Below are 13,961 nucleotides of genomic sequence, written 5' to 3'. Positions count from 1 at the left end.
AATTCTGTAACCTGAATTTTGACACATACAAACAATGTTTTTATAACTAAATTAACCCATCACACTCCTTTATAGAGTCTTTGGCCTCGGCTGGGTATAATCCTCCTTTGGGAAGTATATATTATTTATACTAGCCATTCTCAGTTGTATTTTAAAACAGCATCGCATGCTTTCATCTTGAGGAAGCTTCGGTGGTGGTTAGGACCACAAAACCATATAGAATAGAATACAATATCACAATTTAGGAGTAAACAGATTGATTCTTATTAAGTACGTACGTAGCTCAAATAACTCTTCTTCAGTACAGTAATTTGAGCGTGCAGATTAGAGATGGCAAAATGGGCCCGGCCCGACGGGCTGGCCCGTTGGGGCCCGGCCCGGGACCGGGCTAGGGCCAGCAGTTTTCTGGCCCATTTAAGGCCGGGCCGATTTGGCCCGGCGGGCCAAATGGTGGCGGGCCGGGCTGGCCCGCTTGGCCCGCCGGCCCGTTAATCGCCGCGGCCCACAAAACCCCCCCACCCTCAGCCTCGCCTCTCTCTCGCCCTCGCCTTAACCCTAACCCTAACCCTCGCCCTCGCCCTCGCCCTCGCCTTCACCCTCGTCTCGCCCTCTGTCATTCTCGCCCTCGCCCCTGGCTCTCGCCCTCGCCCTCGCCCTCGCCCTAGCCCTCGCCCTCGTCTCGCCCTCGCCCCTCGCCCTCGCCCGCCCTCTGTCTCGCTCTCGCCCTCGTTCGCCCTCTGTCTCGCCCTCGCCCTAGCCATCGCCCTCGCCCTCACCCTCGCCTGCGCCCTTGTCTCGCCCTAGCCCTCGCTCGCCCTCGCTCTCGCCCGCGCCCGCGCCCTCGCCCTCGCCCGCGCTCGCCCTCTGTCTCGCCCTCGCCCGCGCTCGCCCGCACCCCTCGCCCGCGCTCGCCATCTGTCTCGCCCTCGCCCTTGCCCTCGCTCGCACTCGCCCTCTGTCTCGCCCTCGCCCTTGCCCTCGCTCGCGCTCGCCCTCTGTCTCGCCCTCGCCCGTGCCCGCGCCCGCGCCCGAGCCCCTGGCCCGCGCCTCTTGCTCTCGCCCTCGCTCCTCAGTCGCCCGCGCCCCTCGCCATCTCTCGCTCACTGCCTCGCTCACGCTGCCTGTCTCTAACTCTCTATTGCCTTGCTTTAGCTAGGTAAGTTAAGTGTTTTTTTGTTAATTATTTGCTTACCTAAAGTTTTGTGTTAATTATTTAAAATGAATTATTTTAATTATTTACAGTGAGGATTCTTCTGTTAGAAATTTAGAATGGATGGTGATGATCAAATTTCAAGAGAAATCCCTAGTAATGTTAATGAGGAATTCATCTCACAATCACAATCAAAAAAGCCTAAGATTTTAACCTCTGATGTGTGGAACCATTTTGTGAAAATTGGTGTTGGTAGTGATGGCAAACCAAGGTGTAAATGTAAGGGGTGTGGTAAGGAATATTCATGTCCATCTAAATCAGGAACCTCTCATTTAAGTCGTCATATTCCTAAATGTATGATGATTTCTAAGTATAATGATGCGGGAGATATGCTTATTGATTATGAAGGAAAGTTGAAGAGAAAAAAATTTGACCCTAAAGTAAATCGTGAACTTATTGCTCAGATGATTATTTCACATGGTGCTCCCTTTAATATGGTTGAGTGGAAGGGGTTTAGAAATTATCAAAAGTTTCTGAATGAACATTGTAAGTTCATTTGTAGAAATACTGCTAAAGCGGATGTCTTGAGAACATATGAAATAGAGAAAGATAAGTTAAAACAACAATTGGCCCAAATTTCTGGTAGAGTTTGTTTGACTTCTGATATTTGGACTGCATGCACTAATCATGGATTTATTTCTCTTACTGTTCATTATGTTGATGGCAATTGGAAGTTAAATAGTAAGATATTGTCATTTGCTCATATGAAGCCACCACATAGTGGACATGAATTATCATTGAAGGTGTTGGAATTTTTAAAGGATTGGGGATTGGAGAAAAATTTTTTTTCCCTCACTTTGGACAATGCCACTTCAAATGACAACATGCAAAATATATTGAAAGAACATTTAAATTTGTCGAATACTTTGTTGCTTAATGGAGAGTTCTTTCACATTAGATGTTGTGCTCATATACTGAACCTTATTGTTCAAGATGGTTTGAAGGTAGCTAGTGAGGCATTGCATAAAATAAGACAAAGTGTTCATTATGTGAGGGGTTCAGAAGCTAGGATGAGACAATTTTATCAATGTATTGAGCAAGTTGGTGGAATTGATACAGGAATTGGGTTGAGACCGGATGTTGTCACTAGATGGAACTCCACCTACATAATGCTTGAGAGTGCACTCAAGTATCGTCGTGCATTTCATAGTTTAAGCTTATGTGATAAAAATTATAGGTGGTGTCCATCAAGTGATGAGTGGACAAGAAGGGAGATAATTTGTGAATTCTTGAAGCCATTTTATACTATCACTAATTTGATTTCTAGATCCTCTTACCCTACATCTAATTTGTATTTTGGGGAAATTTGGAGGATAGAGTGTCTCTTGACATCCAACTTGGAAAATGATGATGAGTTGATTGTAAGTATGAGTGCAAGGATGAAAGAAAAATTTGATAAGTATTGGAGTGATTATAGAGTGGTTCTTGCATTTGGGGCAATTCTTGATCCAACCAAGAAGTTTAACTTTTTGAGGTACACTTATTCAAAGCTCAATCCTTATAACTATGAAGAGAAGTTGGAAAGGGTGAAGACGGCTTTGTATAGGCTTTATGGTGAATATGTTAACAATGGTTTATCAAGTTCAAGTTCAATGCCTTCCTCAAATTTTAGTGGATCACAAATTTCCATTGGAGGTGAACAAGCAAAGAAGTCAAAAAATATATATGATGTAAGTCTATATTTTTTTAAAACACTTGTTCATATATAATTGATATAAATATTTGGTTGACTATTTTTTTGATTATTTGATAGGATTTTGAAGCATTTGATTGCCAAGTTTCTAATGATGCCGGAAAATCCCAACTTGATCTTTATTTGGAAGAGCCAAGGATTCCAATATCGGGAGCATTTGATGTCTTGGCATATTGGAGAGAGCGAGCTAATAGAGGGAAAATTATTGCAAAGATGGCTTGTGATATATTGAGTATTCCGATAACAACCGTAGCATCGGAGTCCGCTTTTAGCATTGGATCTCGTATTTTGAACAAGTATAAAAGTCATTTGCATGATGAAACAGTTCAAGCTCTCTTGTGCACACGGAGTTGGTTACATGGTTTTGGAGGTAATTTTTTTTAAACTTTCTAATATCTAGGATTTAACATAATATTAAACATTTCTCTTATATGATAAATAATTAACATATGTAATTTTTTATTATAAATGATGAGGAGGAGGAGGAGTCAAGCATTGATGATATAAGACTTTCTAAACAAGACTCAAATGTTGTTGTTGATGAAGAGGATGAAGATTAGAGGTATAATTTTTAATTGTTTTTTTTTCTTATTTGTAATTTGGCCTCCAGAAATGACTTTTTAAGCAAGTTGTTTTTCTTCAAAGTGGACTAAATGGCCAAATATGATATCAAAAAAAAAAAAAAAAATTGGCGGGCCCGTGGCGGGCCGAGCTAGGGCCAGCAATCTGCTGGCCCGTTTTTAAGCGGGCTGATTTGGCCCGGCCCGCTTGGCCCGCGGGCCACTTGGTGGCGGGCCGGCCCGGCCCGTTTGCCATTTCTAGTGCAGTTACAGCAATCAATAATATTATTTTGTTTCCAGCAGATCCCCTAGCTAGCTAGCTTTGCCATTGGCAGTGACAATTAATTAAATTGAGTTAATTAATTTATCATCGTATATATTAATTTGATCTGTCCGCTTCAGCTTTAATTCGCCGGCCTCCTCCTCATTTGGTTGGGCTGCCAATTGACAAATGCGTACATGCATGCTTGTGGTTTCTCAATCAATGACCTAACAACTAATTAAATAAAATATGTTTTATCAAGTTTTAATAGTTGAGGTTTATTTGCACCAAACTAACATTATATATGAAAATTTATAATAAAATATTTAAATTAACCTTTCTTCTTATTAGGAGTGTTAATCAAAATCGGATCCATATATATGTATATATATATATTTTGATTTTTTAATATAATATTTTTAAAATATATATATATATTTATATACATCGTTTAAACAAAAATTTTCTTAAAAAAGAGACATCTAAATAAGAATCAATCAATATAATTCAACATTCTAAATTAATATTTAAGTTCATAAAATAAATTAAACACTCACTAAATTTAACATTTATTTTAATATTAAATTTCATAAAATAAAACAATAACAATTTATAACATTCAACTTGACTTCTACAAAAACAAACTAATTATAACCAAAGAATTTTATTGATTAATGATAAATGAGCAATAATTAACATTATCCTTATTACTTATTAATTATAAATATAACTTAATTAATATTTACATATATTTTTAATCATTGTAAAAAAATAAAAAATAGTAGTGAACTACACAGTCTTGTCACCATGGGGTTTCAATCCAAAATCCCCATAGCCGAGGACATAGGCCCGTTTATTGCAGTTTAATTAAAGAAATTATAGATTTTAACTTTTTAGATTATAACTTTTAAAATTTAGAATAAGTTGTAAACTTGTTTGTTACAATTTATCAGAAGTTGTAGTTAAGTAGTTGTGGTGTTTGATATATATCATAAGCTGTAAAATAACTTATTTTTGTATAATTGTCCATACTACCCTTAATAGTTATAAAATGATAATTTAAAAATTAATTAGTGTATATGTATAAGTTTCAAGTATTATAAAAAAATTAATTAGTGTATAGAGAGAAAGGGAAATGACGAGAGAGAAGAAGAGATTTGAAAATGGAGATGGCGACGGAGAAGAGAGACCTTTGATTGTGTGGACAGAAAAGTAATTCTTTATTAAAAACAGGGGTAAAATTGTCACAAAAATGTAACTGTTTAATCAGAAGTTGTAGAAGTTGGGGTACCCCAAATTTGAAAAAGCCAGCTTCTATCCCTTTTAAAAGCTAGTAAAAGTTATAAGCTAGAATTCTATAAGTTAAAACAAACACTATATACCTACTTTTTTGAAGTTAGAAGTAAAAAATTATAGCTTTTAAGCTGCAACAAATAGATCCATAGTCAACGATGTTTCTTCCTCAATTTCTCTCTCATTCTTTCTTCTTCAACTTTCCTACTTATATCATATTAGCTTCTAGTTGTTTATTATTATTATATATTATTATTGTTGTTGTTGTTGTTGCTGTTATTCGAGTTTGTAAATTTTTATTTTATAAAAAAATATATGAGAGGTCCCAAAAAAAATAAAAAATGATTTTTTTTTTCGTTTAATGTCAACAAATCTTACTAATAATTAATGTGCAAATGAGTTATCTAACCCATCTCTAATAGTGCAATTAATAAACGATATATTGTGCACCAACTCACCCATCTATTATATAGATAGTGTAAGTGAGATTGACTGAATCTACCACTAGCATTAATATTGATTCTTTTTACCTTCTACACAAAGTTGATAATGATTGAAGACCGCCATGTAATTAAAACCTAACAAACAAGTGTGACTGACTGTTCCTAAGTTTTCATCATATATATGATTGTCTAAGCATGCTTAACACATGACAACATCAATTAGTCTACCATCTGGTGATATAAAAATAATATTATATATTTTTACATTGTTATATAATTAGTTTATTTTATAAAATAAAGCATTCACCTTACTTAAGGATATTATTGTTACTTCTTAATTTCTAGTCATATATATTATAACAAATGACTTATACAAAGTTGTATTTTTAATGTTGACAATTATATATCTTCTTAATGACATTTACAGCTAATTAATGACTTTTCTTAATAAATTTCAAGATAGTCTTTCATTTGTTTTGATAGTTTATCGACCAAGTACTGTTGCATTCTTTGATTGATGCAAATTTTTATACTATAAATTATATTTAAATTAATTAGTAATAATAATTAACATTAGTAATTTTTGTTTTTGGTATACAGCTTACTAATTGCAACTGGATGTTGAGTTTCAACATAATAGCAATAAAAGAATAAAAATGATCTTTTGATAAAAATGAGGGGAGATAAGTGTAATATTTTATAGATTAAGGGATTAATGGATAAGGAGGAGATTTATATGAACCCTCGCGCACACGCTCTCTCCCCATTCCGATTTTTCCGAGTTTGGAATATTTCAGATTTGTTAAAGCTTTTTGTGTGTAAGTCTCCTAAATTCTGCTCCGTCTTCTTATGCCTCTCTGGTTTTACTTCACTCAGACTTAGATGTATACATACACGGATGCAGGGTGACAGGAATTCGGTAGCTCACTAGCTTTAAGCAATGGTGCTTACGAACTTCAATGGAGTCGGTATTGGATTTGGTAAGCACAAGGAAATTAACTCTGTTTGATCTCTTTGCAGCGATTATTACCGATTTCTCTCTGGATTGTGTCTTAGGATTCGGAATTGGTTGCGGTTTCGGCGTCGGTTGGGGCTTCGGAGGTCTGTATTATAAAATTCTTCTCTACCTTCCTTTGGAGTTTGGGTTGCATTTTCATCAATCTTTCCGAGGAATTAAGATTTTGCTGAAATTTTCATTGATGTGAGTAATTAGTACTATGTTTGGAACTAGGATTTGTGGAAGGAGAAGGAAAGGGGAAGACACTAGATGATGTTATTTGTGTCTAAAAAGGAATATGCCAAGCAATGTCAATTTTTTTTTTCATTTTTCTTTCTGTTGAATATTGTCAGTCCCAAACATAGCCTAAGCAATAGTTCTTTGGAAGCTTTCGTACATTTCTAAATTAGTAGCTGGAAATGCTGGGGATGCGTAGTGGAATTAGATATCTTTTGAGATTTCTTTCTGCGATATGATGTTGCCCTCTTGTTTTTTATTTTATACTAGATGTTTTGTGGAAAGAAAATTTTGAACAAAATATGAAGCAATGCTACTGATATTGCATTGTCTAATAAAAAATAACCACCTGAAGGGTATGTGAGCTAGGGGTGATCTTATGCTAGCCTTTTCAAAAATTTGGGAAATGAATGATTCTTCAACTTCGAGATTTTGTTTAGAGAATGGTTGTGATTCTCAACAATAACATTCAATCTGCTCCAAACAGACATGACATGAGCTGGTGTTAATGTTGAAGGGGTCTTTATAAGGGATCTTTGTATCTTGACAAATACCAATTAATACTCAATGCGTTCTGTATATTACTGATTTTACTTGTATCCAGTGAATCCTTCTTTGATTTTTCGTTGGATTACTGAGAAGTTGATGTTTTAGCATTTGACATGGATGGATGTATGGTATAACGTTTTAGCTTTTCAAGAGCAAAAGCAAGGATTGCCAATTCATGAGGTGATCCAACTTCCTAATGCAAATAAGTTGAAGCCATGCTTGACTTCTTTCAAAAAATAGGAAAATTGAGTTGGTTGATGCAGCTTTTTTACCTTGTTGTCATGAAGTTGTGGATATATATATGCACCTTGGCCAAGTGGAGAGTACAACTAAACCTTTGTTGAAGTATTGGATTTTTTGCAGGAATGGTAACTAACATATTTCCTTGTGTATCTTAGTTGAAAAAACTTAGATAGTACTTTCAATTGGGCTTTGGGAAAAATAGAAAATTTACATAGTAGAAAACCATTATTAATGGCCTAAATCACTATCTCTCATTATTTATGGAAATTTTAATCAAGTTTTCTACCAAAGTATTCTCTCATTGGGTATTTCAAGTTGCTAGTGCTCCTTCCTTGTATCCACTTCTATTTTTTTTCTCAACAATACCCAAATCAAGTTCCAATGCTAAAATAGATACTTGAAAGTTACATTCATAATCAATTTTGTATTTGCTCATTGGAGTTTGAGTAGGATGTGGTCCATAGGTCTAGAGCAGGCTAACTGTAACCGAAAGGGTGCTTCCAGAAAATTTATATATTGTACGCTCATACATTCTGGACCACACTGGAAGCTTGTTCGATAATATAATGCTTCTAGGGGAGGAAAGAGCAAAATTGTAATCCTGGAAAAACTACTACATTAGTATATTCTTTCATGAAAATTATTGGTTTAAATTAAATGACTTCTGTGGCTAGAGAAACAAAGGCCTGGAATTAGCGATGTAAATCAGTTCCTAGTGGGTCCCAATTAACCCCATTTAAAGTGAAAACAAGTGCAAAAATAGGGAATAGGTACAAGGCTCATTTGAAAATTTATCAAAACTAGTATGTAAATGGGGTTACATCCCTAGTTAGAATGATAAATGTCCCTCGCTTTCTTTTTAGGACCATAGGCAATTTACTTTAACAACTGCATGCGCAATGATACATTACAGATATGCTTAAAGGTTTTGTATAAGATTTGGAGTTATCATTCATCGATACCCTTTTAAACATTTAGTTGAACACCAAGGGTGATATCTTTAGTGTAATAGGTGTATTAATATGAACATCCTTTTTAGAAGGTTGTGACTTCGACTTGTGCGCACTCTCCTCACATGCGGTTAGGGAGGTGAACTCGTTTAGGATAGTAATATCCTGTCCAAACACTATGTGAGGAGCACCTGGTCCACTTTTATGCCCTCCAGTGGGATTGGTTATACAAGTAGAGCTCATTCAAGTCTCCTTGGGTCTGGTAGGAATATGAGTTGCTTAGCTCATGTCCTAACAAAGAGCTACTCTATTGTATTTGTACCCTCTTTATCCCTCTTTCTCCAAAAAGAGTCCACTTTTAAGCCTCCAGTGGGATTGTTATACAAGTATGGTTCATTCAAGTTGCCTTGGGCCTTGTTACGAACAAACAGAGATAGCAAATCTCCACACACATAGTCAAAATCAGCACTGATGAAATTAAAGACATAAACGAAACAAGAGGCAAAAGATTTATAGTGGTTCACCCCAAACAGGGGCTACGTCCACTTGAGCTCTGGTGAGAAGAGCTCACTCCACTAAATATATTCAATCCGATTACAATGAAATCGAAACCAAAAAATAGCCTTGGTTTTCTATACAAAAATGCTCAGAATCACTAACAGATTAAGAGCTTACCTTCGATCAAAAACAAAACCAGAGAACACAAAGGGAAGACGAACTGTACACAATTTACAGAGAGAGAGAGAGAGAGAGAGTGAGAAAACTCTAAAAATGACAACTCTCTCGGCCACCCCTCTTCTCTTTCGTCTTCCACCGATTTCATCAATCTCGAGGCGATAGATAAATAATGCATCTGGATGGCTGAGATCGCACAGGATAAATGAGGCTGCAATGGCTTTGATGAAATTGTGCAAAAGGAACGGCTGCAGGCTACACGACAAAAGCCAAAAGCCAAAAGCCAAGGGCTTGGGCTGGCCCAAGGTGGCTGCCAATTGGCCCTCCAGTGGGTGCCTAAAGGAGCAGCCCACGGTTGCCAAAATGGCCCCCCAACCTTTGGGCCTCATTTGAAGTTTCACAAAATATATAACAAACTCTACCTTGAAACATCAAATGACTAAGTAATCAGATATGAAATATAAGTACAGCATGCTACAATTCTCACCTTCACTGCTCTAGATGACTAAAATAATTTAGCCATCATCAATATGCAACAAATTCAAGCAATGCTTGAATTTAGTTGCAGTCAATACCTTGGAGCCCATGTCAGCAGGATTGTTGGCTGTAGAAACTTTCTGGATGCCCACAGTTCCATTGGCTATCATTTCCCTTTTATAATGATACTTCACATCCACATGTTTGGTTCTATCATGATACACTAGATTTTTGGACAGGTAGATGGCACAAGTCAAACATTGTTTTATGTTCCGTCCTGATATCACAGCTTTGGATTATGATTATGACCAACTTCTTATATGTGAATCTTTAGGTGTTGACCAACAAAAGGCAAAAGCTCTAAAGCTTGATGAATATTGAAAGTGGTCAAACTGGTTCCATTTTTGTCATAGTCTAAGGACATCATTAAGCTTTGAATTGTTTTATGGGCTTATTCTTGTTTAGTTTATTTATTTATTCTTATCGATTTCTGATACCAACAATGTTTGTACTAGGACTTCTCATGTCACTGCCAGTCAGTTTGTTTGCTAATTGATGGTTTTTGATCTGTTTCAGGCATGCCGTTGAGTTTCTTGGGTGTTGGTGCAGGTAAACGACTAGGACTTGCTTTAATCATAATGTTTACAGTACATTACACATATGCACGCATGCAGCAATCCCAAGACAACATCCATGAATATTTTATTTCTCCTCTTTTGTTTTATCATTATATAAAACTAGGGACACAGCAACTTATTAGGATTCTGATATTGGAAGGTGGTGGCTGTGGAGTTGGACTTGGCCTTGGATGGGGATTTGGGACAGCTTTTGGTAGCCAATATCGGTCGTCCAGGGTTGTGTTTCAAGGAATTGATGTTGACAGAAGGCAAGAAACTGATGTTAATGAATCCACAAATACATCAAGCAGCTCTCGGAAAGTTAAATCCACAAATACATCAAACAGCTCTGGGAAAGTTAGTCCTGCTCAATGATATCTGTAGTTTGAGCAAAAACTTACTGTAGTGCTGTCTTTAGCGTGCGGAAAAGATGATTTACATCATATTAGATGCATGAGCTAAAATGATAAAAGGTGGATTATGGCATCTTATCCTTACGCTGAAGCTAGTTTGAAAAATATATGATGTGCCGCTTGTTTTTTTGTTTGTTTAAAAGAGCCGTGGACGTTTCCTAGGTGAAGAGGCCTTTGGTTTCCTCGCGTCTCTCATGGTTGAGCCACTGGCAAATCTAATTAGAATGAAGAGATACTTAGAAAACAAGGTAGCAGCCACTTTGTGGTGAATAATGAACGTCTAAGGTTTCTGCGAGTCTCTTATCATTGGATTGCAGTTTGTGAAAGAGTAAATATGTTGCCCTCATTTCTTCTTTTGAGTTTTTTACGTTGACTTTCAGATAATATTTAACATAATTGTCATGCTACTTCGTCGTGATGTTTGCTTACGCTCTCAACCATCTCCCATGAGGTGGGTCTTCCACGTCATGTGCTAGTTTGATGTTTTTATTTTTATTTTCTCTCAATTATGACTCTTCTTTCCAGTATAACCACTATATTATAAATGACACTGATATTTGATTTTATAAAATAATTGAAATTAATAATTTTATTACATAAAAGATTTAATATATTCATATATTAATTTTCACAACCATTTACTATGATGCGGGCCTCTCATTTAGTGGCCCAGTTTTGACGTGGAATAATTGCTGGTCAAAGGATGATCGTATTTACTGAAAGCTTTATCGTGTTTTTGTCAATAATGGTTGGCTAGCTCATTTTGGCGAGCAGTGCTTTGTTTTTACAACCAGATATCTCAAACCATAGTCATGCTATTGTTTTTCTCTATAGGGTTGTGCAGCGTTTGAGAGATTGTTTTCGTTTTAACAATCATCTCACTAACCACCCTCAGTTTCTTTCTATGGTTTGAGATTGTTGGCATTTGAATGTTGCTGGGACTCCCATGTATTGTCTAGTCAATAAATTGAAGGTTGTAAGGAATGGTATGAAAATGTTGAACACATCCTAGGGGCATGTGACTTTAAGGGTTCTACATCTGAGGGAAAGTCTTCATCGTACTCAAAGGATGTTACTTGAGTCTCCTCATGATAGTAGACTTCGACATCAACAGCCAGAGCTTCATCGAGCATTAGCTGAGGCCTTGAATCAAGAATGTGAGTTCAATCGCCTTCGAGCTCGTACCCGGTGGATGGGTGAGGGGGACAAATGCTCAAGGTTCTTCTTCCAGCAAATGAAGTGTAACCAGAATCATCATCACATTCACAACCTTATTTGTGATGATGGTTCCCCTATTACATCTCCCTTGGAAGTTGTGAATCTCCTAATGCACTACTTCTAGGACCTCCATAGCTTAGGCCTACAGAACATAGGCTATCTGTTGAAAAGGAGGGAATTTATGTTGATAGAGTTATCTCCTTTCATCAATGGACGCCTTTCCTAGTTGAAGTCCCCCTTGAGGAAGTGAGGCAGGCTTTGTTTGGCATGGGTGATGATAAAGCCCTCAATCTTGATGGATATACAGTGAAATTCTTTCGCCAAACTTGGGATATGGTGGGGCATATGGCGGGGCTTGAGTTCATTGATGCGATCTGTAACTTTTTCCATTTAAGAAAGCTTATGGGAGAAGTCAATGCCACTATCATTAGCCTTGTTCCGAAGATCCCTCATCAAGAGAGGGCTAGCTAGTTTCGTCCGATCTTTTGTTGTCATGTTCATTATCAATATCTTGTCTAATAGGCTTAATGAGGTCCTACCCATCCTGGTGGATGTGTTTCAAATTGCTTTTGTCCCTAGAAAGGACATTAGTGATAATGTTCTCTGGCTTAGGAGCTTCTTCATATGTAATGCTTGAATCAATGCCCTCCTCGTTGTGCACTCAAAGTGGACTTGGGTAGGCTTATGACTGTTGATTGGGAGTTCCTATGCTAGGGATAGAATTTGGGGGACGGATAAACTCCTGAATTACAGAAAAGAAAGAAATAGAAGAGGAGTAGAAGATTTGTAAAAGTTAGAGAGAAGACAAGTTGAATACTTTGTATTAATTCTCGGTACTTTATTCATTAAAATGAATCCATATTTATAGACTTGGTGCCATGAAAAGATAATCAACAAAGCATAAAAATAGGGAAATAACTACCGCTATCTACTAGTATTCCTAAAATGTAGCAAGCATTAAGCTTATTCAACTAACCTACTATAAATAATCTAAACATATTTGAACAAGTCTTGCTGCTAGTTTTCATCAACCCAAGCCTGCTCTAGTTCATGTGTTGCATGGCATTTGCACGTATCATTCCTCCCCCCTTAAGATGTTAAGCTTATTCAACTAACCTACTATAAATAATCTAAACATATTTGAACAAGTCTTGCTGCTGGTTTTCATCAACCCACGAAGCCTGCTCTAGTTCATGTGTTGCATGGCATTTGCACGTATCATTCCTCCCCCTTTAAGATCCTTGTTCACAAGAATCATTTTACTGTGCTCAAAGTAGTTTTGACAGCTTGATAATACAATAATTGTTCTCCATAATAATGCCGTCGTCATACCAATCCATTTATGAATTTGTTTGGCTAAGAGATTACCATGGAAATCTAGTATGTCCACTTTGAAACTCTCACTATCTTCAAAAATGGATTCTTTCCAACAAAGAAAAATTGATGAAACGTTGCTACACCAAATTGGCTTGTAAACAACAATTCTATCTAACTGATTTTTGATTGGCTCGTGAATGGTGACAATGGGTTCCTCATCAAAGATTAGAGGACCATCATAAATACTGTTGTCATCAAACTTATTCTATTGTTTGGGATTGTATAGTGAAAATAGGTTTACTAAGCATCGGAGGACTTAGAGCTCGGTTAACATTATTTGCAAGGTAACGTGAATCTGGTCAATGTTTGACTTGTGTCAGTCCAAGATTTCATGAATTTCATTACGAAATTTAGCATTGGTTTTGCTGGGAATGTACATGATGGGAGTTGCACTCTAATACCAAATAGTAGGGGTAGAATTTGGGAAGGGATAAACTGTTGAATTGTAGAAAAGAAAAAAAAGGAGAAGACCAGCAGAAGATCTGCAAAAGTTAGAGAGAAGACAACTTGAATACTTTTTTATTAATTCTCAGTACTTTATTTATTAAAATAAATCTATATTTATAAACGTAGTGCCATGAAAAGATAATCAACAAAGCATAAAAATAAGGAAACAACTACCACTATCTAACAGTATTCTTAAAATGTAGCAAGCATTAAGCTTTATCTAACAGTATTCTTAAAATGTAGCAAGCATTAAGCTTATTCAACTAACCCACTACAAATAACCTAAACATATTTGACTAA

General features: G+C 36.7%; 1 protein-coding gene across 5 annotated transcripts in view; it reads left to right on the top strand.

Annotated features, from left to right (window-relative positions):
• Positions 1-6,193: 6,193 nt before the first annotated feature.
• The window catches only part of LOC127799276 (protein TRIGALACTOSYLDIACYLGLYCEROL 5, chloroplastic), a 35,133-nt gene continuing 27,365 nt past the window's right edge, over positions 6,194-13,961 (top strand). The window contains exons 1-5 of one of the 5 annotated variants that reach the window (XM_052333180.1): positions 6,194-6,279; positions 6,366-6,441; positions 6,518-6,562; positions 10,166-10,198; positions 10,331-10,972. In XM_052333180.1, coding sequence (XP_052189140.1) covers positions 6,402-6,441; positions 6,518-6,562; positions 10,166-10,198; positions 10,331-10,581 — 369 coding nt within the window. In that variant the 5' untranslated portion in view covers positions 6,194-6,279; positions 6,366-6,401 and the 3' untranslated portion in view covers positions 10,582-10,972. Of the gene's footprint in view, positions 6,280-6,365; positions 6,442-6,517; positions 6,563-10,165; positions 10,199-10,330; positions 10,973-13,961 lie in introns of those variants that run through there. The other 4 variants (XM_052333183.1, XM_052333182.1, XM_052333184.1 and 1 more) reach the window with 4 other exon arrangements.

Source organism: Diospyros lotus, chromosome 4, assembly GCF_014633365.1.
Source record: "Diospyros lotus cultivar Yz01 chromosome 4, ASM1463336v1, whole genome shotgun sequence".
Classification (NCBI taxonomy): Eukaryota; Viridiplantae; Streptophyta; class Magnoliopsida; order Ericales; family Ebenaceae; genus Diospyros; species Diospyros lotus.
This window is presented reverse-complemented; position numbering and strand designations above follow the sequence as displayed.